This window comes from Falco naumanni, chromosome 3 (assembly GCF_017639655.2).
Source record: "Falco naumanni isolate bFalNau1 chromosome 3, bFalNau1.pat, whole genome shotgun sequence".
Lineage (NCBI taxonomy): Eukaryota > Metazoa > Chordata > Aves > Falconiformes > Falconidae > Falco > Falco naumanni.
Window position 1 is genome coordinate 94543520 of NC_054056.1, and position 26442 is coordinate 94569961.

General features: G+C 41.7%; 1 protein-coding gene across 1 annotated transcript; it reads right to left on the reverse strand.

The window, feature by feature from the left end:
* Positions 1-179: 179 nt before the first annotated feature.
* AZIN1 (antizyme inhibitor 1) lies at positions 180-26298 on the reverse strand. Its single transcript, XM_040588347.1, has 12 exons — positions 25993-26298; positions 19975-20112; positions 13239-13436; positions 11002-11175; positions 10543-10715; positions 6885-7019; positions 4877-4958; positions 3784-3858; positions 2529-2694; positions 1843-1961; positions 1454-1668; positions 180-852 (listed from the first exon to the last, which is right to left on the reverse strand). Exons 3-12 carry the CDS (start codon positions 13338-13340, stop codon positions 741-743), a joined length of 1353 nt encoding a protein of 450 aa, XP_040444281.1. The 5' UTR covers positions 13341-13436; positions 19975-20112; positions 25993-26298; the 3' UTR covers positions 180-740.
* Between the last annotated feature and the right edge of the window lie 144 nt (positions 26299-26442).

Here is a 26442-nt window from a genome sequence, read left to right on the forward strand (position 1 = left end):
AGCCTTTCAGAAACTTCTATGACTTGCACTTCATATAGGTTTATCAACCTTTTTATGGGTTAACACAAAGCTGAAATAACGGGCTAGAGAAAAGGCAGCTTCTTGAAACACCCATGTATACATCTATTTTATAGCTACCTCTTCTGCCTAGCCCCTCCCAAAGTTAGCCTGAAAAACAGTAAAATCTACACAAAGTTTTATTGCAATCATACAAGGGATACATCAAGGGTCAAATACAACAAATACTATGATGCAATTTTACATTTATTAAACTACAGTTCAAAGCACAAATTTACACATTCTAAATACACTAAACATCTAATGAAGTCACACTGGTCTCCCACTGACATTTGATATATCTGGGCGAAAGACAATAACTTTACAAGACTTTTCTAACAGGAATCCTTAGTATAAAAACTGTGTACTTGTATGTAAACTGTTGAAGAACCCAAGTGATGGGTTTCCATCTCCACTAAGTCATCCATTTTGTTGCATATTTAAACGCTCAGGGGTTGAATGAACTTGATTTTAAATTTGGACACCATTATCTAACCCTCCCACCCCCCGGTGAATTGTAGCTGTAGCTTGTTTTGCCTGGTCCCCATTAGCTATTACTATTTTTTCAAGTTTTGAAGAGATTGAATTGAATTCAAGATTGTTCCATTTCTTCCACACTGGAATGTTGACCAGACAAACTACAGACTTGCAACTGCAGGTCTAAATGAAGCGTTAATGCCTGTTTAAGCTGCAGTGGAAAAGCGGTCTTCTGGGCTCAGCTGAATGCAAGAAGGCACAAAGAAGAAGTTCTTCATCAATGTGTCTGAAGCAATTCCAGCATCTTGCATCTCATCCCTGCGGCACAGAAGGATGAGAGTTGTAAGAAGGTGCTTTTATGTACCAGTTCACATCAGAAACCAGCCTGGAATACATCATTTGAAGCCTACTGCTCCTGGACAGGCCAGCCCCAGCCTCAGCGGAGGGGAGGATGATCAGCTATGCAAGCACTTGGCAGACACAGAAAGGCCGTGACTCCGCTGGCAGAACTGCAGGGCCCTGGCTACCTCGCTATTGGAACAGCCTACCCAGCTCTCAGCACCACAACAGCACTGCCACCATTGTAGCGAGCTGCAGTTACTCCTATTAGGAAAGCTCAAAGGCTGATGGTCAAACAGCAAAAGGCCTTGCAACTACCGCTGAACTCTGTCAACGCGAGGTATTTTGCTTTCCTTTGTCAGCCTTAAAGCATAGTAGGCATTTTATCACAGCTCTCACTTTAGTCTTAGCAAAGTCAGACAACAGTAACAAAAACAAACCCACAAACTGAAAAGGCACATTCTTGCCCTCAGTTGCATCTTCCTGTATTTGCCATCAAATGCGATTTCTATTTGGCTGTAAGTGTATGCTCTTGAGGGAAGCGAAAACAATCTTGCCACTATCAAGAGAATTTTCTTACCAGTCACTGAAAGACATCATGTAGTAAATCAGTGGCCTCTGATAGTCGTTAAAGGTAGACTGTTCACCTAAGGTACCAGAACCCATATTATCAAAGATCAGCCAATCTCCAACGCTCAACTCGGGAAGAAGACAGTTTTCCACAATTTGATCAAGCTCATCACAGGATGGACCCCAAAGGCTGCTTGCGAACAGAGGCTCATCTTCCTTGTATTTCTATATGGAAATGATCCAGGTAATTCAGGCTTCAGTTTATTGAATAAGAAACTTTTCAAATATACATAAGGGTAATTTTATAGATAATATATTATAGATATATGAAGTGTTAAATATATATAAAAAATATAAGGATAATTAAGGACTATCTCTGAAGATTATAGAAGTACTCACCTTGTGAACCTCTGGGATAGTATTCAGTTTCTCAGACAATTTAGTTGCAAAAGAACCATAAACACCATCGTTTATGTAATATGTAAATACTGGTTCATCATTATTCCTGGTTTGCTCCACTGGAATAAAAATTAAAAAAAGTTGTCTGGCATGCATCTTTTTTTGGTCATAAGTAGTCCTTTTGCAACCTAACTCGTCAACTGCGTTCTCCTGACAAGGGTGTTCCACATATACCAGAATTGGAGAATTACGCGCAGAGTAATACATATGAGACCAGATTACAAATTCAGTTGTAACATTAAGTGTGAGGCTTAGCAAAATTAATACTTCCAGTACTAATCACTGTTAAGAATATAAATCCAATTTCTACTTCAACAGAAAAGCAGCTCGCTCTGTATGTTTTTCTATGTTCTTCTAATACAGAACCATCCAAAACACCTTCCATAAAGTACCCTATATAGGTTTCACCATTGAGAAGTCAAACCTAGTAAGGAAACAAGAAGTGCCACATAAATGTAACAAAAAAGCGAGGTACACAGGTAACATCTGGTCAGAACCCAAACGGTGGATTACAATGCTAGCATAACAGAATGCATTAAATATGTGAGACAAACTAGTTCATCGTGATTAAGGGAGCAGTTATCAGTACAGATTCATAACATGTAAAAGATAAATATGACTCTTACCTCCAGAAGGAAGTAGTTTATCATACTCAACAGTCTTCTTCGCAATGATGTTAACTGCTAGTGTAAATGCAGATGAAACATAGTAACATCCAGGCTCTGCAATCACATTAACACCAGATTCCTTAGGGAAGTAGACATCCAGCAATGGCCTGATGACATGATTAACCTACAAAGTTGAAGCCAGAGGCAAGACCAATGAAACTCAGCTTATGTATGTATCAGATACACATACACACACACTTTCAGTCAGCAACAGTTCTAGTAAGCACACCAAAAGCTACTGTTCATCTATTGTCTGACAAGTGCTCTTACCAAATGTCCAAAATTCACAAAAGTGTTTAAGAAAATAGGTCATTCTGCTAAGCACTGAAGACCGAGTACCATGAGTCCAAGCACGACACAGTCCCTCCTCCCAAAGTCCAAGTTGTGGTACCACTCAAGACTGCACAAGTAGTTTCAAACTTACAGAACAGATAACAAAGCTAGGTATGAATCCAGAAGAACAAGGAAAGGACCTTTTTGTGATCAGTTCCAAATATTATTGTATTAGAAACAGATGAATTATTCAATACTGATGCTCAAATCTTAAGCCAGATACTTAAGATTAACAAGTATTTTGAAGTAGCAGCAGAACAGTTAGAACTAAGAAAAGCCCCGACTGCTGTTAGTTACTTTTCACTGAATCACTTTCAATGTCCTACATTCAAGGAGTTTGTCTTTATGACAACATAACAGTGTAAACAGGTTATTCTGTTTTATGTGCCACTGCATACTAAAGAGCCCATTTAGGCCAAAACAAAGGCTTGCCAAAGCAAAGATAAAAGCAAGACTTTTAGTCTTCAGTTCTAAAACAAAGTACTGGAAACTTTCATACAGTAGCAACATGGCTTATGATCAAAAGTATGCTAAGCAATCCTGGCCCAAACCATGCAACAGAATAACCAGTTGGACAACAGCAGCCAACTGCCAAAAACATTGAACTAGTGCTGTTGAAGTGGATTAGGATAGTAATTTAATCTGTGACGTCCCGAAGTCAGTATTCGCCCAATATGAGCAGTATTAAAGAAAAATAATTATCACCTCAAGGACTGATTACAGTACCCATGATACAGAAAACAAACCCAACTCTTTGGATGTTATGAATTAGCCTAACATGAAATTTAGAATAGGTTTCAGCTATTCGTATTAGTTGCAGTTTGAAGGTTACACTTCAACTTAAGTCATAATTAGTTTCAACTTCCCATGTATTGCATACCTCTTCCAGCTGAAGTTCTGAACCTGTGAAGCCCCCACCAATATCCAACATGTTCATCTTAAAGCCAAATTCTTCCTAAAATGCACAGGCAGAATGTAAGTACACAGACAAGTGTAACTAAAAGCATCTTTTGTTCCTCCTTACTGCGGTTCTTTTCTATGTACTTCATACTTTTGAGCATATTTAGCAGCAGACATCTAGTGAGGGAGTAACAGCATTGTAAAAGTTAGTATAGCTCCTTTAAACCTAGCAGTAATAGCATTGTGATGTCAACAGAGGCTGGTTACACAATTCTTAAGTAGAAGTCCCACAGCAACATCAACTCCTATCTTGTGGGATACATTACATTCAGTGGTTCCTGAACAGGGCAGTGCATTCTCTCAAAACGAAGTTTTAGGAATTCACAGATATATATAATGCAAGTCTTTCAGACAGTGCTTATGTGACAAGACTGCTACAATGAATTTGCACAATGATCAGCGAGAATTTCAGTTCTGTTGTCCTCCAGGTGGTACCAGTGACAGTCAGTGCTCTAACTGCAGTAATCGGAGTAAAAGCCCCACAGTCTTTATTTAGTTTGTGAGCTTCTCGTTTACAGGAAGACAGATGTTTAGAGAAAGGAATTTTGCAATTATGAGAGATACACATAGAACATGTGAGATTCACAACAGTCATCTGAGGCATCCAACAAATCCATTCCTCTTCATCCAAATTTGGATATCCCCCACCACAACAGGACACTTACTTCTTACAATGCTTAGTTAATCGCAGAGATCACATACATCAAATTAGTGGTTGCATCACAATAAATGCCAGCATACAAATGCTTAGTATTTTAATATGAAAAAGTGTCAACTGTGTATTTGCAGGACTGAGCAGTGGGACAGTATTCACCAACCTTTGTCCACAATTAGTATTACAAAGTTTGTTTTACCTCTACCACACATCTCACAATGGAGTGTTTAGACCCTTACTGGAAGTTCCATTTCCTGCCATGCTATGTTTTGGAAATTATCTCACTGGCTTGTTAGCGTGATTAGAATAGAATGGATTCTCTACCGTAGCAACTGCATGTGTGTATACATCTACTTACAGCCATGTCAAACACACACCGAGCATCAGATATAGCATGAATGTACGTTTGCAGTTCCTTGCAAGAGCCTGAAACATGAAATCTGAAAGAAATAAAAATACAGTTAATACGCTGGACTGTGTGGCTTTCAGACCAAGCTAACTGTTCCACCACCTAGAACAGCAATGGAAGCAATTCGTTCCCAAGTGGCTCAAGACAAGCTTGCATGATAATACAGTAACTACACAGAGAATAAGCTCGGTTGATGATTGCCTTCTATTCCACTGGTTTTTTACTTGAGGCTGTCTTGCTTTTAACACCAAGAATGTCCTACAATATTCTCATCTTTAAGAAATGACAGATTACTGAACCTTTCAGTCTTCACTATCGAAGTGGTTAAAATTTGTTCTTCAGTGGGTGCCAATGCTACACATTATATATACAGTACACCCTCCTGTATACTGTCTCCCCTCTCAACCTTCTTTGTATTGCCTTGCCCATATACCCTCTTCTCCTGGGCCATCCGGTTTTCTCCTCAAAACTAGGGCCGTCCTTTGCACACCATCTCCTCTCTCCAACATTTGGGAGAGGATGAGGAGAGGTGTGTCCCACTGCTACCCTGTTCTGAGGCCTGTTCACCCCCAGGCCAGGTCTTAAGTTTCACAGCAAAGCCAAACAGGCTGGTGAGCAGGCCATCAGAAGCAGAGAAGTACTGATGCCTCCTACAAGGTCCTGAATCCCCTCTGGTTCCTCATCCAAAAGGTTTAAGTACTGCCATAATACTGGTAGTAACCGAGGTGCCAAAACAGGCACAAACATTCCCATGGACTTCCTAAAGACTAGTATGGTCTGTTGGTTCTGGATAGACCATACACACACCCACCTGAGCCATGATGCTCTCTACTCCAAATCTACTCTAAGGAATGCCATCTTGAGGCAAAAGTAGTTTTTTAAACTTACTTGCATGAATCCACATGTGGATTTTTTTAAATTCTTTTTGGTTTTATAAAGAAAAAGCACAAAAGCTGTGTGATTTTTGTAAGTCAGTTTAGACATCATAAAAGAGGTACATTTTCTCAGTAGTAGTATCATATAAATTTTAAATATGTTTGTCATTTATAATGATTATAGTACATTTATGCTTTAATTTGACATCAATTTCAAACAGATTTACATCAAAGCAATTGTGGTTTAAATCCCCACAATCTGGCTTCCATTTAAAATACTTTTTTACTGTCTTGGCACACCCTCTTACTTGTTTGGTTGCTTTCTTAAAACATTCATGAGTGAGTATGTGGTACATTAGTAGCTGAAGGTAGACAGAACAAAGACGTGTGCATGCATTTTTCCTCTATATAGTAAAAATCTTTGTTAAATTTCAAATTAAAATACCACAGCTCATTTGGAAGCTCTCAGAACACTGGGATTCATTCCTACCTCCTACAAGCAAAAAAACTTACCCCAGTATTTTGTCTTGATGTGATCAAAGAGTGACATAGGACCCAACAGAAAATCCAACCCAATGTTCATCTTGCTCAAAGCTATTCCATGCTATACTAGCACTTATCTGTTACGCCATTTATTGCTGGACAAATACAAATGAAGTTACCATGGAAGTTCAAGAGTACAGTTAGAAAATAGAAGAGGCTTTTAAACTTTGCTTTCATGCTTACAGAAGCATTTCTGATACTCTATTTCAAATTGCTCTGTCTGTAATAGTTAATTTGTCTCAATAGTTTTTGCTTGTATATTAGCACTTTGCTTGCAAGCAAAAACTCACAATCCAGAAGCTGGGGTTTGGTTTTTGTTTTTTTTTTTTTTTTTTTTTTTTTTGGTTTTTTGTTGGGTTTTTGTGGGGGGTTTTTTTTTTTTTGGTTTTTTTGGGTTTGGTTTTTTTTTTTGGTGTGTTTTTGTTTTTTAAAAAACCTGTAAAATAGTACCAAAGGGGGAAAAAATCTTCTGTATTCTACATCTTGAATACATCATGCAGACATCTACTCAGCCAGCAGAGAACAATAAAGTTACTCACTTGACACCAACTATTTGGACTCCCAACTCCTTAGCACATTCCATGAGATGCCTACAGTTCTTCATGGTGGTGCCAAACTTCATATTCATCTCCTCATCAGCAGTAATGTCTTCTGTGGCAATGTGCAGTAAGAGCCTAAGAGAAGGGGAAGATGATTGGGGCAGTTGGTTTACATCATCAGCACATGTGAAGCCTGAAGACTGTCAGAAGTGTGTTGATTATGTTGTCAGTACTCCTGCTCCATCGATGGATGAGTCAAGTGAACCTAATAAAAACAATCCTGTACAGAGAAAAAACTAGCAATTAGGGGCTAAAACATGGAGCCAACAAGGACAAGGGATTTCGAAATGCAGCAACTAAGACTCTTTTGTAGCAGCAAGAGTCTGCTGAGTGCTGTAATGAAAGAGAATGTTACCTTCTAATAAAGTATACTTCCTCATAAATCCATTAAGACTGTAATATGCTTTTCCCACCTCTGTTCTCCTTTCTAGCTAAAAGGAGAGCATGGAGATTCCCCTTCAGTCAGTCATGTACCAGACTTCGTTCAACTCAGCATCTGGAGAACACCAGGCTGACACATTAAAAGCACACCCTGGCCACATCCCTCCACCTCCCCTCCTGGCTAAGCATGGGGACTGGTGATGGAGTAGGGTGTCAGCCCGCTCCCTGTCCCTTCCAGGACACCTGTGGGGCAGGGAGGCAATGAGTACCATCTCTTACAGTCTTACGCAGTGAGACGGCTTCCTCCCTCTGATCAAAGCCTCATTCTGGACAGGTCTGGCAAACTGCCGTGCCAGTGTTGACAGTTTTTTACATTAAAGTAACACTTGAGTGGCAAAGATATGTTCACATCAAAAAACCTCACTCCTTCCCCACACCACAATAAGATTTAATTAATTAGCCATGTGGCAAACTAAAGAGAAATTGTGTCATGACATACAGGCAGCCTGCACAAAGCACGTTACAGTTAACCAAGATAGAGAGTTTAAATAAGTGGAATGAAGTAGTTCTTCTTTAAGACAAGCAATAAGCAAAACTTAGCCTAGCCACTACAAAAATACATGCTGGCCTAACAGCTACTTTAAGTTCTAAAAGCCCTTTCCAGATGTCTCATGATTAATTTTTTTTTTAAATGTATTTTGTAAAGAGAAAAAAATTCTGAAATTCTCACTCAGGTTGCCTAGCAATCCATGTTAATTTCAATTTACACCACTCCACCTTGAGAAACTGACTAGCCTCTCATTTCCTGCTTCTCCACTAGCTCTGTTCAAGAAATCTGTAGCCAAACAGTATTTTGTAAAGTATTTGGAAAAAGTGCTAGGTAAAACAAAAAAAATTTCAAAACTTAAACTCTTTAAAATGTAAAGAAGTTTCAAATCCATAATACTGTGGTGTCTAACCTCACATTAAGGTTAGACAAAAGCATGTCTTAAAGACATCCAACGTTAAATTTTATTAATTGTTATAGCAGCATTTTAAGTGAGTCAAGGTATTTTTCTAGTGCAAGCCACTGAAAAAGCATCATCCTGATTTCTAGAAATCTAGTAGGACTCTTCTTCCTATGTTTCAGCCAGTTAGAGCACAGCTAGATGATTATGTATTTGGGTTTGGGGTTTTTATTATTTTATTATTTTTAAGGAAGCACTGATACTTATGACCATGCCTCTGCTGGAGCTCGTAGGACACCAGCAACCTTAGCAGTTAAAACTTTGCCTGGAAAAATCCAAAGGTATAAAGAAAAAGACTATGTGCTCCTTTCTAACATTTCTCTTCTTTATTCAAAAAAAAAAAAATTGCAATCATTCAAGTTAGTAAGATTTCCAAAGGCAGAAACATAGTAATAGGTGGAGGTCTTTAATATGAGTTTAGTGCAGAAAGTTGTAAGAATTTTCAGAAAATGAAGAGAATTACAGCTTTTCTAGCAGGATTTCCTCAGGCAAAGCGTAGTTAGCTTCATCTACAAATAGAAACCTAGCTGTAACAACCACACACAAGAACAAGGCAATATAAAGGGTCTGACTTTTTGAATCTATGTCAAGGAAGAGAAAGAAGAAACTAAAGGCTGTCACTCCAGCAAAATTTTAATGATCTGAGTAAGAATTTTAATAAAACAAGCAAACAAATCTCTACCCGGTAGGAGAGCTAGGGATCAGGTTGCTAAGAAAATTTACACAGCAAATTGCAGTTTTTGTAGAAACTAAGTTTCTTGTCCTTGGTAAACAGGAACTTTTTCAAATATTATGCTATGGCATCCTTGAAAATAAGTAGAGTTTATGTTGTTTTTCTCTAGCTCATGAAACTCCTTTATTCTGTCTCCCTACTTCATAATTTCTGTGGCCCAAGAAAAACCTGTATCCTAACTTCTCTTGCTGTGGATATTACCATAGACAACACCTTCTAGAAGAGACTGTTAGACTCAAGGAAAGAAATAAACAGAAAAACTAACAGAACAGTAAAAATACCAGTGATAACTGGTAAAACACTAACTACGGAAGAGACAGCTTTAGCACTGCTAAGGCTTTCAAATGCATGGAGTATGTCAAGGCCAGAATGTTAACACACAAAATTATCTGTCATACATAGCATCCTTTGCATAGGAAGTACTCTCCAGTATGAAATGCACTGATAGGCTTCCGTGAGGATAAAGTGTAATCACTAGCAACAGCAATTGTAACCTTCAAGGCAGTCTTAAAAAGAAAAAAAGAATAACTAGGTGGGATGAGCAGAGTGTCTTTAGATACTGAACTTGGTAGAAACTCCCTAATTCTATAGTTACGGCCACAGAAGACATGACAGTTTAATAAGGACTGTGTAGAACCAAGGCCTTTGTAAAGGATGTCAGGAATTCCGTTTCTTAGTGTGCTCTGATGACATCTGAGGGAAGCTATGCTTCTTTAATCACTGGAAAGCACTGTGACATTCACATAGGCTCTTCACTCCAAAATTTCTTACAGGTATGGCCCATAGCCAAAATATTAACGAGGCACACAATGCTTCATGACATGAATGCGTATCAGTCCAAGAGAGACCACAATACATTGGCAGCAATAAAATTCTCCTATTTAACAACCAGAACATCAGTTTTGACCACTTCTCTACAGAAAGCATCTGGGCCACTACCAAAGTGACTAATAGAACTGGAGTCAAATTTCTCACCATTTTAATAGGGGGGAAATACCTGTAGGTGTATTTAATAGACTTACATCTAGGGTTTGGGCGTGTTCTGTAACCCAACACACATGCTCATTTGCCAATAGTCTCAGCCCTGACTTCAGCTGGAGCCACTAATATCCAGACAGAGCACCCTGAAAGAAAACACTGAAGCCACAATAGAGCAGGAGGAAGATGTACTTGCAGATGATGAAGTGCCAGACTTCCGAACTTTAATCACTGAAACTTTTACATGAAGATTGCCCTATGAAACTTATGCAAGATTTCTCGCAAAACAAGGGCCTTACTATCATAGTAAGAAACCAAGACCCAGTAGGGGAAAAAGTTGAAAGAAAAGCTACCTTTGAATCAGACAACAGGAAGAGAAAAATAGATACAAGTGAGTTGTATTAAAGAGGCCATGGGTCTTGCTCGCAACTCGTTCCAGCATACAGGCAAAATTAAGTTTCCCCCGCATAAAAAGCAAAACCGTAACTCTGACACTTACTTAGCATTTGGATGATTACGTGCAATTTTCTTCAGCTCAATATCATTGTCACAAGTCATGATGTTTATCCCAGCTTTTGCTGCATACTTTATCTGAGATGCTTGCTTGCAAGGATTTGTATATATAATGTTTTCAGGAGAAATGCCCAGATCTTGTACCAATGCCATTTCAGACTGAAAGAGAGGAGCATATCAGAGTTCGACACAGCCCAGTGCACTATATTCACTGAATTTTTTACATGTGCTCTAGTACTGTACTAAATAGTCAAATACACTAAAAAGAAAATTATCCACTGCTTCTAGGGTAGAACTACAGATTTTTCAACAGCTACTTACACAGCAGTTCACAATTTAAATTGTATTATTTATAACCATGACACCTAATACCAAAAAGCTGATTTTAAAACAGAAGACATAGGGAAGAAAATAAAGTACACTGATACAAAGAGAAAAAGCTTACTTTACTGGAACATGCAAATCCAACACCAAGGGTTCCCAAAATTTCGAGTACACCTGGAGTAGCATTGCATCTTACAGGATAAAATGGTTTTATTGGTGCCATCACGTTCTGCCATTGTATGTTATTCTTTACAAGCTTTCCAAGATCACCAACATAAAATGCTCTTTTTCCAGTCTAAAAAAAAAAGCAAGAATAGGCAAATAAAATTTCTGAAGTTGTGTGTTGCTGTCAAAACATAAAACAACCCATGATACAAAGTCTTCAAGAATTATGTACTTTTTTTTCACCTTGCTACTAACTTTTAGGTTTGGCCTTGAACAATGCTTTTGTTTTTACTTTCACCTAGCAATCTGAACTAGTTTAAAAAAAAATATCACAGGGAATACCTACCACTTCAGAGATATTATGAATGCTATTTAGACAATACTCTGAGATTCCTGAACAAAAGATACTACTAAAATACCAAACGCTGATTTTATCTAAAAATACAGATTAGGTTACAATCTCTTCCCACTCTGCGTTTTCAGACATCTGCAACTTTTTGGAGGAAGAAAATCCACTGGGATGAGAGCTTCCACAGTCTCAACAATTGGTAACTTATTATACATGGAATAAAATCTAATGTACTACCATTATTTAATGTCTATCTAATAGCTCATGTTATGGAACATTTGTTGATAGTATTTTAATTCAGGCAGTCAAATTTGAGACTGTTCTCCACATCTTGTGAAGCACAAATTTCAAACAATTTTAAGAACCAAACTCAGTGTGTTAAGGTTACAGAGTCAACTACATCCTCTTTAAGAAAATGCACAGACACTTTTCTGGAAACCGTTACAGCCTCCCTTATGCATCTGTTACTATAGCCTTTCTCAATATCAAGTCATGATGTGGATGCAGTGGATCGAAATCCGAACAGATCATTCTGTATTTGTTTATAATGTGCGCTCGGTAAATTCCTGTAAATGAATGGCCTACTGTTTACCAATTAAAGATCATCACAAAATATATGATCTATCTGAATTAAGACTGTACATCAAATGTTAACTCTAGCACTTGACTTTTGCAGATATGAAACTATGTTGTGGCTTATTGTATACAATGTCTTTATTTCTTTTTAAAAAACACAAATAGAAATTCCATCGGGTGGAAGCATACTGACCCCCTGTACGGGTCACCAGCAGGAATGGGATCTGGAGCTTTAGATCCATGGCACAGGCCTCTACCCCTTGAGCTAAAGGAGTAAATGAAAGCAGCAGGAGGCAGCTATCCTCTGTGAGCCAGCCAGTGGTTGGAGACATGACATGTTGCCAGTAGTTTACCTATTTATTTGCTAGACAGAAAAAGAATATTAGGAATCAGGATTTGGGAATCCTACACCTGAGTTCAGAAGGCCATGGGATTTAGCTATTTGCTGTACTATAGTTGAGCACTTGCATTTGAACATCAGTTCTGATAAACCAAGGAAAAGTCAACAACTCATAGGTATGGTATATTATAGATACAGGATTCACTTAATGAAACTTCATTCCTTTTTTTAAAGCTCGCTCTTTCTACAGCCTTGTCTATAAAACAAAGGCTACAACATCTTCCTGCCTCTTAAGGAGTGAGTGAAGCCTTATTCAATAAAACTACTATTGCATGTACAAAAGTATTTGTTTCTTTCCAGTAGATTGCTAAACTTTAACGGCTTTTAGACCAGTTTATTTTCTTGAAAGAAAAAAGGTAGCACAGCTGACAATACGCTCGTACCCACATTTCCAACAGGGAGAAGGGTAACGGGACGATACATAATCATACAACCATGATGGGCCACAAATTTTAAACGTGGCTTTAAACTGGCTCAGCATACAGGTTTGTCTAAAATTCAGCACATTTTTAGGGAAAGAGCAGAAAAAGAAAACGTTTCTAACTCAGCGATATCCACTTGCCCAATTTCAGGTTTCTTGTCTAAACCCCGTTTATAGTAAAATCTTGGTACAAGATGAGAACCTGTATTTAATTACACTAGCAAGACTACTTTTCTGCTAGCCACACTCAGGGAGGTAACAACTGTTGCCCAAATTTCCCCAACAGAATTCAGCCAGAGGCAAAACAACATCAAAGAAGAATTAGAAAACTACTTTATAAGGTGAGTTTTAGCTGACTGTTCCTCGCTTGCTGTCAGCTCAGTGCTAAATACCTTGACCTAGTTTGAAGACTTAAGAGAACTAAACCAGAAGATTTGGAAAACTTACATGAGTGTGTTCATAAATACAGTTGTCGATAACATCTGCAAGAGTTGCTCCTTCATCCAACAGACCAATGGAGTAATTTGCATCCTCAAGAAATCCTTTCATCTCAGCCGTATTCCACAAAGCCGACAGTCATAAACCAAGAAACACAAGGGATGGGCTTCCAAGCCTTATATCCGGGTCCTTAAATTATGCAACAAACTGTACAAAGAAAACACAAATCAATAAGAAGAGAGGCACAATGCATACTATGACACTGTTTAAAAACTGGAAAGAACTTTCTAAATACGATGTACTACAAACAGTAACACACACACACTCTCCACAAAAATCAAAGACACTTTTACTCTGTTCACCCTCCATTTGCCAGGGATAAGGATAGAGCAATTCTACTGAAGCCAAGAATAAAACAGAAGCTATGTACCTTACATCTGATACCAATTTAAAGATGAGTAAGAAACCACTGATGAAAAGCTGTTCTTGAGAAGAATCCCAGACCGTACGCACAGTGATCTGTGTTGAGCTTATGCAAACTATGAAAATACTGCAAGTGTAGCATACCTGTACAAACACCTCCTGTGTTCTTAAGTATAGTATTAGTATTCAAGTATGCATCTAGAAGACTGCCTGTGTAACAACATTTCTGAATTTGTTAAAAACCTATAGTGCATTGGAGAAATGTTAGCATTGATATTTGTCATATTCACATACTTGTTAACATTCCGGTTTTTGGTTAGATACCAATTTATAACCATCGCTTTCACACACTGTATTTACTAGGCATTTGTTTTGTTGTTCTGTTCATAAGATTACCTACAACACTTAAAACTCTTCACTTCAATAGCAGTTAATAGAAAGAAGCCACTAGCTAGAAGTAGTTTTCAGAGTAACAGTCAACCTCAGGAAGTGAAATTGGTATTAAAAAGAAAAGTAACAGTTATAGCCTAGGTTTATTTGCATCTTTTTTTATCCTCAGACTTTCACTGCAAAATAGATTTTGTTTATAAGCAGCATTTTCCAAAAGACAACCTGAATCAATTAAATCCACAGACAAAACACTGTTAAATATAGTCTTAAACTATGGATTAAATAGTCTCAAGTAAAAATCAGTAGACAGCAGAAAAATGCCAACCAGTGTTTATATACTTTCAGCTGCCTTACTTGATGAATACAACAATCTGCCATTTACATTCTATTAGAGCAGGAGGTCTTGTTTAGAGGTCTCCTTTATTAAGTTTATAGCTACTGACTGACCAGACTGGTTTTTGTCATTTCAACTGTCATCTTTGACTAACACAAGACTGATCAAAACCAGGCAGCTAACTAGATTCCTTCTTTACATGAACACCCAAGCCTTTTTTTTTTTTATCTCAACAGAAGTTGCATAGTCTTTGGAAAAAAAAGAGTTGTTTTCTAAGGCCAGCTGTAAAAAGAGTTGTTTTCTAAGGCCAGCTGTAAAAAGAGTTGTTTTCTAAGGCCAGCTGTACTTGGCAATTAAAAGTGTTGTGAGAAACCAGAAAAATTACAGCTGAAGGTAAAAACAAAAAGCTTCACTAAGACTCTAAAAGCCAAGATGATAATTTTGGCCTCAAATGGTCACAAGGCCATGGTATTAACATTGTTATCATATTTCTTCCACCACCTCTCTCCAGTAAAAAATCCACAACTTGCAACATAAGTTTAGTTAACATTGTTAATAATACTAACAAAGTTACTTTGCTCAAGCTGATACTAAGACAACTAAGCAGCAGTTGCTCTTGCTTGTCATTGCAGCAATAATGGGAAAAGAGCCAGAAGAGTTTTGTATGCTTTCTCTGTAACTCAAGTATGCCACCTATGTTTCTTAAGAGAAGTATTTACTCCCAGGTGAATTTATGTGGCAGCAAGAATTTTCAGCTATATTCAGAAGCTTAATAATAAAAACATGAATGCTAGGTAAGAATATGCTTGTCTCACACATACAGTGAGTCATATGCTTATTTACGTGAATCCTTAAGATCTAAAACAATCATGAAGGAGCAAGATAATTATCACATCGATGTAAGGATTTAAGTAAATTACAATTATAAAACAATGACTAGGCGGTAGACACTATAATACCTAGGAAAACATATTCAGTCAGTCACACCTCGGTTTAAGTTTGTGAGTAACAACCTAAAATTCCTTTAAAAAAACCCACCACCAAAAAAAAAAAAAAAAAAGACAAGCTTGTGAACCAAGTTTGACTTCGAATCAGTGAAACAAACGTGAACACCACAGTCACGTTTACAAAGCTACTGTCACCCTCTGAACAGGTAATTGAGCAGTATCCTTGATTTGCCAGCTGATGAGCACAAACTCCTCAACACATTCACCTTCATAAAATATCCAAGATTTCCAGGCACAGAGTACCAAAGAGGGTTGGGTTTGGGTTAAGTTTTTACCACTTAACTCCCCAAAAGCAACAACAAAAAGAACACTTATCTGGTGAGTCAGCTTCAATGAAGGTAATTTCCTAAATCAGTTGCCTTGTAGTTCATTCACCCAACATCACTTATGGTCAAGAGGCAGGGAGGAGAAGGAATGCAAGCTAGTACTGACTTAATAAAATAGCTTGCAACAAGCCATGACCAACCTAGTACAACCTCTCCTAGGCTGTTAAACAGTAATTGCTTTTTCCAAACATGTCCATGACATCTAGGCTTTTTCATTCAGCAAAATTCACCTAGTCAAAAAAGCTAGTGCTAGCCTACCGACTTCTGCCCTCAGTCACAACCTATTATTCCTCTGCAGTCTCTCCTGCTCTTTTCAGTCTTGTTGAGAGCAAGACAGGAAGAATATTCTACAGAGAGAAAATTGATATTCCTACCAGCCCTGCTACAGCACCAGCACAAAACAGTGCATACTTAGGAAACATTTCTTTAAGGAATTAATACCTGCGGTAGGACTTGGGATTGTGCTATAGTCTTGCTCTGCCCAGCCTGGCTCTCCTCCTCAGGAAGGAGGAGGAATGATAAAATTCTTGAAAGATTAGATGAATACACGCAGAAGGAAACCGAGAGGATGGTTTAAGACTTTTTCTATGTCTGTAAGACAAGTCAGAAATCATTACAGTATAGAGTTCGGTCCTTGCTGACTTGCTGGAAGTCATGATTTGACAGACTTAATGTGGTAACACCACCCATTTTACCACCTGAAATGTTAGCCTGCACAATGCTCCAGGACACTTATTTTTGGGCAAACAAAAGCTGTCAAGTGGTATGAGACTTCTACATAGACATGCAATTGCTTTCTTTGAAGTAAGCTTTACATCCTCAGGCTCTTTAGGGCTTAACACAATGACATCCCAGATGAAGAACTTTTATCTTAAAGTTTACGTATTTAAATACTGCAATTAGACATCTGGAATAGAAGATGAAAATGCTCTTAAAAGTGACTAACTAAACACACACTTGTCATATGCAAGCAACCACAACAAACTCAATTGTGTAGTTCTGACAATGTAAAGAAAAAAAATAATTGGCCTGAAAAAAAAAGCCAAAACACAAACCCCTTGAGGTTTGGTTTTTTCATTAAAAACTTCCTCTGCAAAGAGCAAAGTCTCTGCAAGCAGAACTGGCTCCCAATAATGCTCTCCAACTGTCTTCATAAGCAAAATAAATTTATGAGATTAACAATTATGCTGATGCAAAAATCATAAAGAGGTGAAATATATTAATCTCTCATGTCTTATAATACTGTGGGGTTTTTTTAGGGGTAACATCAAAGAAGTATAAATATTTTGTCACTAACATTGGGAATTAAGTACAGAATAGGTATACTGGAAAACTGGAAACAGGTCCCCCAATTTCAGTGCAGGAAATGCCTATTTCTACTGGGAGTATCTTTTAACAAGATATTCCAAGATGCCATTTCACTGACTTACATCGTTATCATTCAGTTAGCTGAATGCAGGCACTAAGCAACTGATGGGAAATGCTAAAGCAAGTCTTTCTTTACAATGGCAGTGGACACTTTTCATTACCCGAGTTGCCTCTCAGTACAAATTCCACTCAGGGTCACAGCAGAGTACCTGTACAGCTTAGATTAGTTGCATCCTACCATTCTCTCAGGAGTATTCCACACAGTTAAACAAGCAATAAAAACTCGAGCATCTCCACTGAAGCAAACAAGCAAAGGGGGTAGATACTAAAAATAATTTCCCATCTGACACCTACAGGAACCATGCTTTCAAGAACCTCCTTCTGTTTTCTTGAAATTTGAATAAATTATTCAAAGCCAATAAGCTAGCAAAGCTTACAAAAATGAGCACTCTTGTTAAGTGCATGTATTCTTCTGTGATACCATACCAGCACTTCTCTTTCACAACAGCACAAGCAGTTACTTCCCTATCCTATCCTCTTGCTTAGCCAATGTTAGTATTTGGCCTCCCCATTGCTCCCCCAACCCTGCAAACTCCCAGCCCTCCTGTTCCCAGATTGCCATCCAGCCCCATGCAGACAAAGTCAAGACAGCACTGAAGGCTAGCCCGTCCAAATAGCTACTGCTTCCACTTGGCATAGACAGGGATCGTTAATGGATCAGATTTCCATTGCTAATTCCCTCCATTTCCCATCAACCAGATGTGGCAATAAATAGAACAGATTGTAAAAGGAGCAAGACTTCAGGCCACAGCTGCCAGACTGCTCAAGAAGTCAGAGCTTCAAGAGCAAGACAGAACTAAACCCCAAGTTCTTCCTTGGCCAGTGTAATGCAAGGACAAAAGTGGGAGGGAAAGAATTACAAAAAGGAAGCAAGTTTAATGAGAAAGTACACCTTCAGACAAGATTTTTATTTGAGTTCCATTGGAACATAATATTAATAATTATATTTAAAAGCTCAATTGACCTTTTTCCTATTAAATTACTTCACAAGTTGAACAGAACTCAAACTACTAATTAGCTGGCTAACACATCTTAGCTGTGTTTGAGGCAATTACTTGTGCTTCAGAGCACCAAAACAGGTGCAGATTCTCGCAGACTACTACTACCTACATCACCACTACATTCAATACTGAACTACTTATTTTTGCATACAGTATATTATTACTGAATACAGAATAGATCCAAGCCCAAAATAAACACACATATCATCTAAACATTCAGCTACAAATACAGTAAACCTGGAGGCATTTCCATTGTAGGACAAGCTATACCTTGCACTATTTGCCATGCAGAGAAAGAATAACCTCAATGGAAGTACCATAACATCCTTCTCCTCAAAGAAAAAAATTTCAGTAAAAGCCAGAATTCCTTCAGAACAGTTTTAGACATTAAAACGCACTTATAGGACCTTCTCTAGGTACTTCCTTCTAATAATTCTTCTACCTTTCCTATCTTTTTACTACTGTACTTTAATCCTGTTCAAGTGCAACATGTTATGCAAGAGTTCTACCCAAATAAGACCAAGCCAAAAGTCAGAAACTGAACACGAGAACAGTTCACAAGAACTTTTGCTTATAGAAATCATGTGACACCTACAAAATAACAGTGGTATTCAGGGATTTTTTCATTTCATTCAAGTGAATACAACCCATTGTATTCACTTGAACAGACCAGTCATCTACATAGAACCAGATGTATGTGGTTAATTCAGTAAGTTTCAAACAAAACAAAGAACATAACCTCTGGAAATAAAGCCAGAAATCACGATAAACTAAGCTCACCCTGTGCCTCCCTTACTGCAGTATTTTCAAAGAACAGGGTCATCTACATCAAGTGTCTTATTAAAAGACACATTAATACAATGGCCATTTGGACTCTTTGTGGTCTTTGAAGAGTACCTGGCTTAGTCAGATGCACTTAAGCATTCTCATTTTCAAGTTTTACATTAAAAAGTGTTATATAATTTATAGGTACTAAACCGAATAAAAAATGCCTTCAGCTAGACAGCAAAAAAAGTAAGCTGGTTTTATGCAGTATTAACTCAGGTATTACAAATGCATTTAAGGCTATTGTTAAAGCCACATAAAGCTATTGGTTTATGTTAACAGAACATGATAACTACAGACATTCCAGAGTTTTCTGTGCTCCTTAAGATCCACTATGCATATTTATTTGTTTTTAGTTATCATGGGTCTTGTTTTTCTTTAATAGATATCTGCCTCTTAAAAATGCAAAAGCATTTATAATTGTTAAATGTTTTCCATCCAACACAAAATTCCACATTCTACTGTAGCTCACTCAACTACAACTATTTGTGGAAGTGGAGAGTAATTAGCAAATAATGGAGACAGCTATTTGTGAAGGCACACCCTTCATGATCAATGTTACTGTTTAGAATAGCAAATTTTAACTATTTCAATATAAAAAACCCTAAGAGATCACACAGTACCCAGCAAATCATGATTTGATGTTAACAGTCATGCAGTGCCAGTTCATGACTTCAGAATTACGCTGAGACACTGAAGTTACAGCATTTTATTTTAGGATTTATGCAGCCAACAGCCCTAATTCAGAAAAGTAACTAATTACAAAGTTTACTCACACACATTTAAGTCTCAGAAATTCATCAGATAAACTTTTCTCAGTAGTTAAGTAAAAAATTATAGCCCCTCCCTTGAACAAAAGTTCCATATAATATGCAAAACAATATTTTCAATATTGATAATCTACATGAAGACAGTTATCTTGCTTATCAAAAAGCCAGTACATGCTGGTTTTATTTTTGGAAGGACTTTTCCTCCTACATAGATATGGAAAGAGAAGGAAAAGATACTTACATGGACAAGTTAGGAGATGGAACCCTACTATCATCAGCTAGGTTCCCAAGGTGGCTCAGCGTTGAAGTCGAACTGTTCTCTATAAAGCACTTCTCCTAAGCCCTCTGGATAGTTGTAAACTTGATCAGAGATTTTGCCCTGTGGGAGAAAGCATACAAAAAAAGTTTCATAGCCAGAACAAAATAAAAGCTTCATCTTAAAGCACATAATAAATGTATTTTCAGTAATGCTTCTAAGGAGGTTTGTAACACCCCACCATGAAAGTTTATAATCACCTAACATGCCCAGTTTTCAAGAACGTATGCAAACTGAACCAGATCAAGTCAGATGTATGAAGAACTACTAAAACACATGAATTGGGTACATGAAACTGCTTGTTTGTACTTGTCTTTCACAGTCTGAACTGGAAGGTTTTCAACACTAAAGGCAAAAAGCTCTACATGATCCTGCTTTAGGGTAGTACGCCTTAATACTGGACTACCCTTGCAGAAGTGGGTAGTTTTAACCCCATAACCACCGTGATTCCCTCCCCGCAACCCCCCCCCCCCCCCACTTTGTTTCAATTTCAGAATTCCCTTGCCATGTTCTTTCTTTGTCTGCTGTAAATGAACACAACATGTGGGTGAAAAAGCTATGTGGGTGAAAAATAGTGCTTTATATAGTGAAACTGAACACCATACAGACAAATGCAGAGATGAGCAAGACAGTAAAAAGAAAGAAACTTATGGTTGCCTTCAGGAATGAGGAAACATTTCAGCTGGCCGTTAAAGGCTATCAAAATATGCTGCTTTGGTGTTCTGTGTAAAGTACAAGGCTAGCTTACTCAAATGAAGGTAAAAAAACATTCACACAAAACAGGACAGTGAACATAAAGCAGTCAAGTACACATTAACCAATCCCGCTGATAAGTTATTCCTTCTAAAAGGAACTGTCATTTTCATGGAATTAAATACAGTACAGAACTGGTGATGTGTAAACCCAACATACAACAGAACTTCTACAAGTTCACTGTGGTCTATGGCATGAAACATGGAATGTACCAACCTACTGTAAAAATAAATCTTTGCTACTCTCATTATTTAGATGAGACTACAAGTGCCAACTATAAAAACCTAGCTCCTGGGAACCACCTAACCTAAATGATAATCTTTTCAACCACATTACAGTTAAGCAAACTGCTAAAGTGTATTTTCCAACTTATTCTTGCTATTAGAAAACTAAACTTGTATACTCTGTAACTGAATTACAGAGCGAATGCAACTTGAGGGTAACTGTTCCACAGCAACTCCACAGAGCAATCTCTTCAGCGTTACCATATAAATTAGCATATAACATTAAAAATAAACCTCAGCACTTCAAAATTAATTGAGATATTAAGGAATTTTGTCAGCTAGAATTAATGTATATGCAGTATATTTAATCTTACCCCTCCCTTCCACTAAAGCAGTAAGTCAGTAGTAACATTTAGTTCTCAGAGTAGGCATACAACAGTTTTAAAAGCTGGCAACACTTTCCTTTTGTAAAATTAACTAGTAGCTCCACTACTTGATAGTGCTGTTCTGATTATACTCAAGAACTAGTACAAATTTTCCACTGATTATGAATTCGGTTTACCTTCCCAGTAAAAAAAGTCATTAAAACCAGGGTGCTTTCAGGGAGACTGCATGCCATTTAACACAAACCTTAAAAAGACATGCTTCAGACAAGTATCACCTGCAGTACTATTCCAATAAATATCTTCACATGTCCCAAGAAGGAAGCATGCAGCGGAAGTTCCTGTGGAGCTGGAATGAAAACCGATCATTCTTTGCGGCAGCAGTCAACTATGAGCTGCACTGAGTTCCAATTGCCCTTCAGAATTTCTTCTAATTGAGAATTACTTATCTGAAGGATCTACACAGACATACAGAAAGTAGTCTGACCAACCTCTTTTGTGCAGGTTTGCCAATATTAAATATTCAGAGAGGAAAATGGTATGATTTGAGCTTTTCAAATCATAGTAATTTTGCTCTGCTTTAACCAGCACAAAGTTTTAATTTACTGGACTGTGGCAGAGCAGGGCTAACATTCTAAGCAGAAGTGTATTACACGTCCATAACCCATATGGACAAACCCAGTTTTAGAGAAGTGGCACATGGGCACATGTGATCGGCCACAATGAAGCATTCATCATTCAATGGTCTTAAAGTAGGTATAAAAGCATTCTGTGCTCAACAGCAAGCTTTGAGTTGTGGTAAGAATAACAAAGCAGCTTTGCCTTTTAATACTCAAGCGACACCTATATGCATGTATTTATATATATATACACTCTACTAGCAGGTGCCTCAAGTTTGACTGCAGCTCAACCAGCCATGCCGTACTTTGTACTTCAATAGTAACATACCCTCAAGGAACAAAATAACCCCACAGTCATCAACAGCGTGTGGCTTTGCCGGAACAACCCATCACCGCAGCAAGCCCTATGAGGGCCAGCAGGCCAGTCAGGGCTAGGCTTTTTCCACCTCGTGAGCCCCCTCAGCATGCCGTGTCTGAGGCAGGCAGACCTACAAAACCAGGCACCAATTTTTTTTTCTTTAAAAAAATATTAAAAAAATCACTGTGTCCATTTCTGAATAGGGACCTTTTAGTGACCCGAGCTAAAATACCCATGAACCAAGCCCTAAAATTCTACATGATGACGACCTTGCACATTTACACCAGCTGCCAGACTTGGAGGCATCAAAGTCACTCCGGTCCACAAAAAAACTCAGCTATTCTTCTGTTACAATAGGCCTTTTCCAGACCAGGGCCAGGGCGTTGTGGCAAGGCGGTCCCTGGGGGAGAGCAGGCCCTGAAGGAAGCGCAGGTCCGTGAGGAATTCTCCATCAACCACTCTTGCTCCTGCACTACATCAACAGTATTTTTGGTCTGAAGTTTGCCATTATACCCAAATTAGTCCATTACACAATTAAGCCTCCCTTTCAGGAAGGGATGGTCTTAATTCCCTCCCAGAGCACACTGTCTCTCCTTTAATTGGAGATGGAATAATTTCCAGACCATACAGCCCAGCATTGCTGCAAACACACACCTGCACCAGCCTTCCAGCACAGGGAGCAGGCAGAGGCACAAGCTGCTTGCCTGGGGGCAGGCTGCAGTGCTGAAAGGCAGTAGAAGCCTGCCTCTTGCCTACAGTAAAACTGTCCCCACAGCAGAAACATTCCCATTGCTGCTCCCCACCAAATGACATTCTCCCCTTCCCAAAGTCTTGCAAAGACCCCTCTTTTTCTGGGGTTTAACAACCCTCCCCCAGAGCTCAAGGCCCAACGGGAAGGATGGGGGGCAGCACGCTGGCTGGCTGTGGGGGACAGGCAGGGAAGGGAGCTCACCACAGCCTGAAGCACACGGGGAGGGGGCTGCCGTGTCGCAAGCATCAGCAGCATTGTTCACACGGTGACAGGAAGGAAAGAACTAGACTGGACCAGTCCAGACTGGAACAAGCCCCTCCCACCATCACCACTATTCACAACCCCCACCTCCACCCCAGCACTACTGCCTCCCGCATTTATCGAGGAAAGAATAGCGGGCAAGTGCAGCATCCTCAGAGCCAGAAATCCAGCAGCCCGGGTGAGGGCATAAAAAGTGGGGCAGCACCCCACCCCCCCACTCCCCTGCAACACACTGTCACACAGGAGACCCAGCCACGCATCTGGCCGGGAGGGTTTGCAGGTCTAACTTTGCTTTATTGGACACCACACGGTGTTTTCATACAGAGTGGCTGTATTCAACTGGGACTACACAATCAAATCCTGCTCGGTCACCGGAGACTGCTGCAGAGGTACAGTGAAACGCAGCACTTCAGCCTCCTGGCACATACCAGCTGTGCAGCCTTTCGCACTGCAGGAGATTCACTCAAGGGAAGATTTAAGCTCACTTTCTTCCCCCTTCACCACAACTGGGGTCCCCCCGGCACAGACATGTATCCTCCTGGGCTCTAAACCAGCCTAGACTGCCGACTGGAAAAGACCTACAGTACTGCCTAGGTAATGAGCCATTAAAGGCATCCTCCTCGGCCACACATTTGCACCACCCCGCTTGCACACACATGAGCTCCCCGCTCCCACACTGTGCTTCCAGCTCCCCTACAACCAGTACCAGGTACCTCTGCCGACCTCTCACCAACTGAAACCAGTACCAGGCATCTCTGCCAACCTCTCACCAAACAAGGAACGGCAGAACAGCGAGCACACACTCACTCAGGACACCCTGACATCCAGATGCACACATGCTCTTTATACACACGCCCCGGCTGGCAGCCGAGCAGTGGCCAGACCCTCTTCTCTGTACTTTCCAAAAGCCACCAGTACAGCAGTGGCTGACTGGACAAGTACCAGCAAAGGCTGCCAAGCCAAGGAGGTTGAAGCTCAGCCAAGACACTTCCAGAAGAACTGGTGGCACACCAAACCTGCTACTGCTACGCTAACAGTCTGACCAAGAGGAGGGGGAAAACAGTTGTCCTAGAGATGCCCGGCAAACAACGCCAGCAAAGCAAGGAGACTGCTAACAGGAGGGAAGGGCTTTACTCTTCACACACGGGAGGACTCCCCCTGGCCCCTCCGTATAGAGGCAATTTGCCCTGTCATCCCCGCACGCGTCCGGGAAAGTGTCACTTGTGCAACGCCCTTACAACTCATGCAGTGCCCTGACAGCTCACCGGGCTGCTGCCCTGCTCCCTGGTGTACCCCCTGCCCCATCCACCATGCTGAGGGGGCCGGGGCGAAGCCCCGCGCAGGTGCAGCTCAGGTGAGGGGGAACAAGGAGCGTGACAGCGGGAGCCCGGGTGGATAGTCACGGTTACAGACGCACAACATGGCCTCTGAGAAGCAGGCGAGGAGACGTTGCGGCCATGCCACCAGCACTTCTCCAGCCTCTCTGCCCCCATCAGCCAGGCCGGTGCCCAGGCATGCCACGCAGCTGCTGCTCCCGGGCCTGAGGGAGCCTTCTGCGTGCGAGGGCACCCGAGGGCTGGGCTCCGCCGAGACCTGCATGGCAGTCGGTGCCACCGAGCCCGGGCAACCGCCACCGGGAGTCGGGGTGACAGGCCGGGCTCCGGGGCGGCCCCCGTCTCCTGGAGGGGTCCGGGCGAGGACACTCCTCGCCCCCTCGTCAGGATGGGGCGAAGTGCGAGCGGCAGCAACGCCCGGCAGAAGCAGGTCTCCCGCCGCGGGGCACTGCCCCGGCTGCAAAGGGGGAAGACACCACGCAGCCCCCCTCCGCTGGAATCCGCCATGTTAGGGCGGCCGCCGAGCCCCCGCTCCCGCTCCTCACGGAGCCGGCGGGCCCGCCGCCCTCCCGCGCCCGGCGGGGTTGGGTGAGAAGGGGGAACGGCGGCCCCGGCGCAGCCCTCGCCTCAGGCCCCGGCCTCCCCCTCCCGCCTCGCCGCCTCACACGCAGGGCTGTCCGCCATGTTAGCGTGGCGGCCGCTGACCCCCTCCGCCAGCCGCCACCGCCGCCCTCGGGCGCGGGGGGCCCCGCTGCCCGCCCGCCGGCCCCCCGGGCGGCGGCCCCGCATTGCCCGGCGCCTCGCTGCCTGCCGGCGAAGAGGGGGAGCCTCGGCTCTGACTCATCCCGCCGCTCTCCATCTGCCGCCGCCGGTGGCAGCCGGTCTCGCCCCACGCCGCCGGGCGGAGAATGGGCAGCGGGAAGAACCGGCCCCATCCCCATCCCCCTCCGGCACCGCCACGGCGCTGCCTGCCGGGCGCCCCTCCGCCCTTCCCGGGTGCCACGGCCACCGCTCCCCTTCCCCTCCTCGCACTAGGGTGTGGGGGCAAACCAGGGCCTGTCCCTCCCCGAGCCCCAGGCCCCGGGAGGGGAGACCGCCTTCCACTCCCCCGCCGCCGCCGGTGCCAAGGGACGCCCCGGCCCGCTCCGCGGCTCAAGGTGGGCGTCGCCGCCTCCCGCCCTCCCTCCCTCCCGCCACCTCCCCCGCGGGGAGAGCCCCGGCCCGGCGGGGAGACCGGGACCCCCGGCACCGGTACTCACGTGAGATAACGGCCCGAAAGATTTGGTAAATCGTCTTCTCTTTTTAGGCGGAATTTTTAAAGAGGGATGTGGGAACCTACAGCAGAAATACAGGCGGCGGCAGCGGCGCCTTCCAGGGCCATAGGCTGCGGGGGCGACCGGCGGGGGAAGCGCAGCGCTGCGCTGGGACGAGAGGGCACAGGCAGAGAGAGACAGAGCCGGACCGGGCCGGGGGCGCGGGGCTGCGGCAGCGGGGGACGGAGGCGGGAGCGCGGCCACCGGGTGGCGAGGCGAGCGGCGAGGCGAGAAGAAGGGGCCGTCGCCGGCAGCTCTCTTATAGGGCGGGCGGGGAAGGAGGGACCCGGCCCCACGCGTCACCGCACCGCGGGGCGGGAGGCGCCGCCGAAGCCGCCACCCCCGCAGCCCCCCCTTCCCGCGGCGGGCCGGGGCGCTAGAGGCGCCGGGCGGGCA

Coding starts and splice junctions, on each gene's coding strand:
- AZIN1 (XM_040588347.1), bottom strand. CDS start 13,340: ATGAAAGGATTTCTTGAGGATGCAAATTACTCCATTGGTCTGTTGGAT. Junction 10,716..11,001: donor GATTTGCATGTTCCAGTAAA/GTAAGCTTTTTC, acceptor CCTCTCTTTCAG/TCTGAAATGGCATTGGTACA. Junction 2,695..3,783: donor CAGAACTTCAGCTGGAAGAG/GTATGCAATACA, acceptor TCAACTTTGTAG/GTTAATCATGTCATCAGGCC.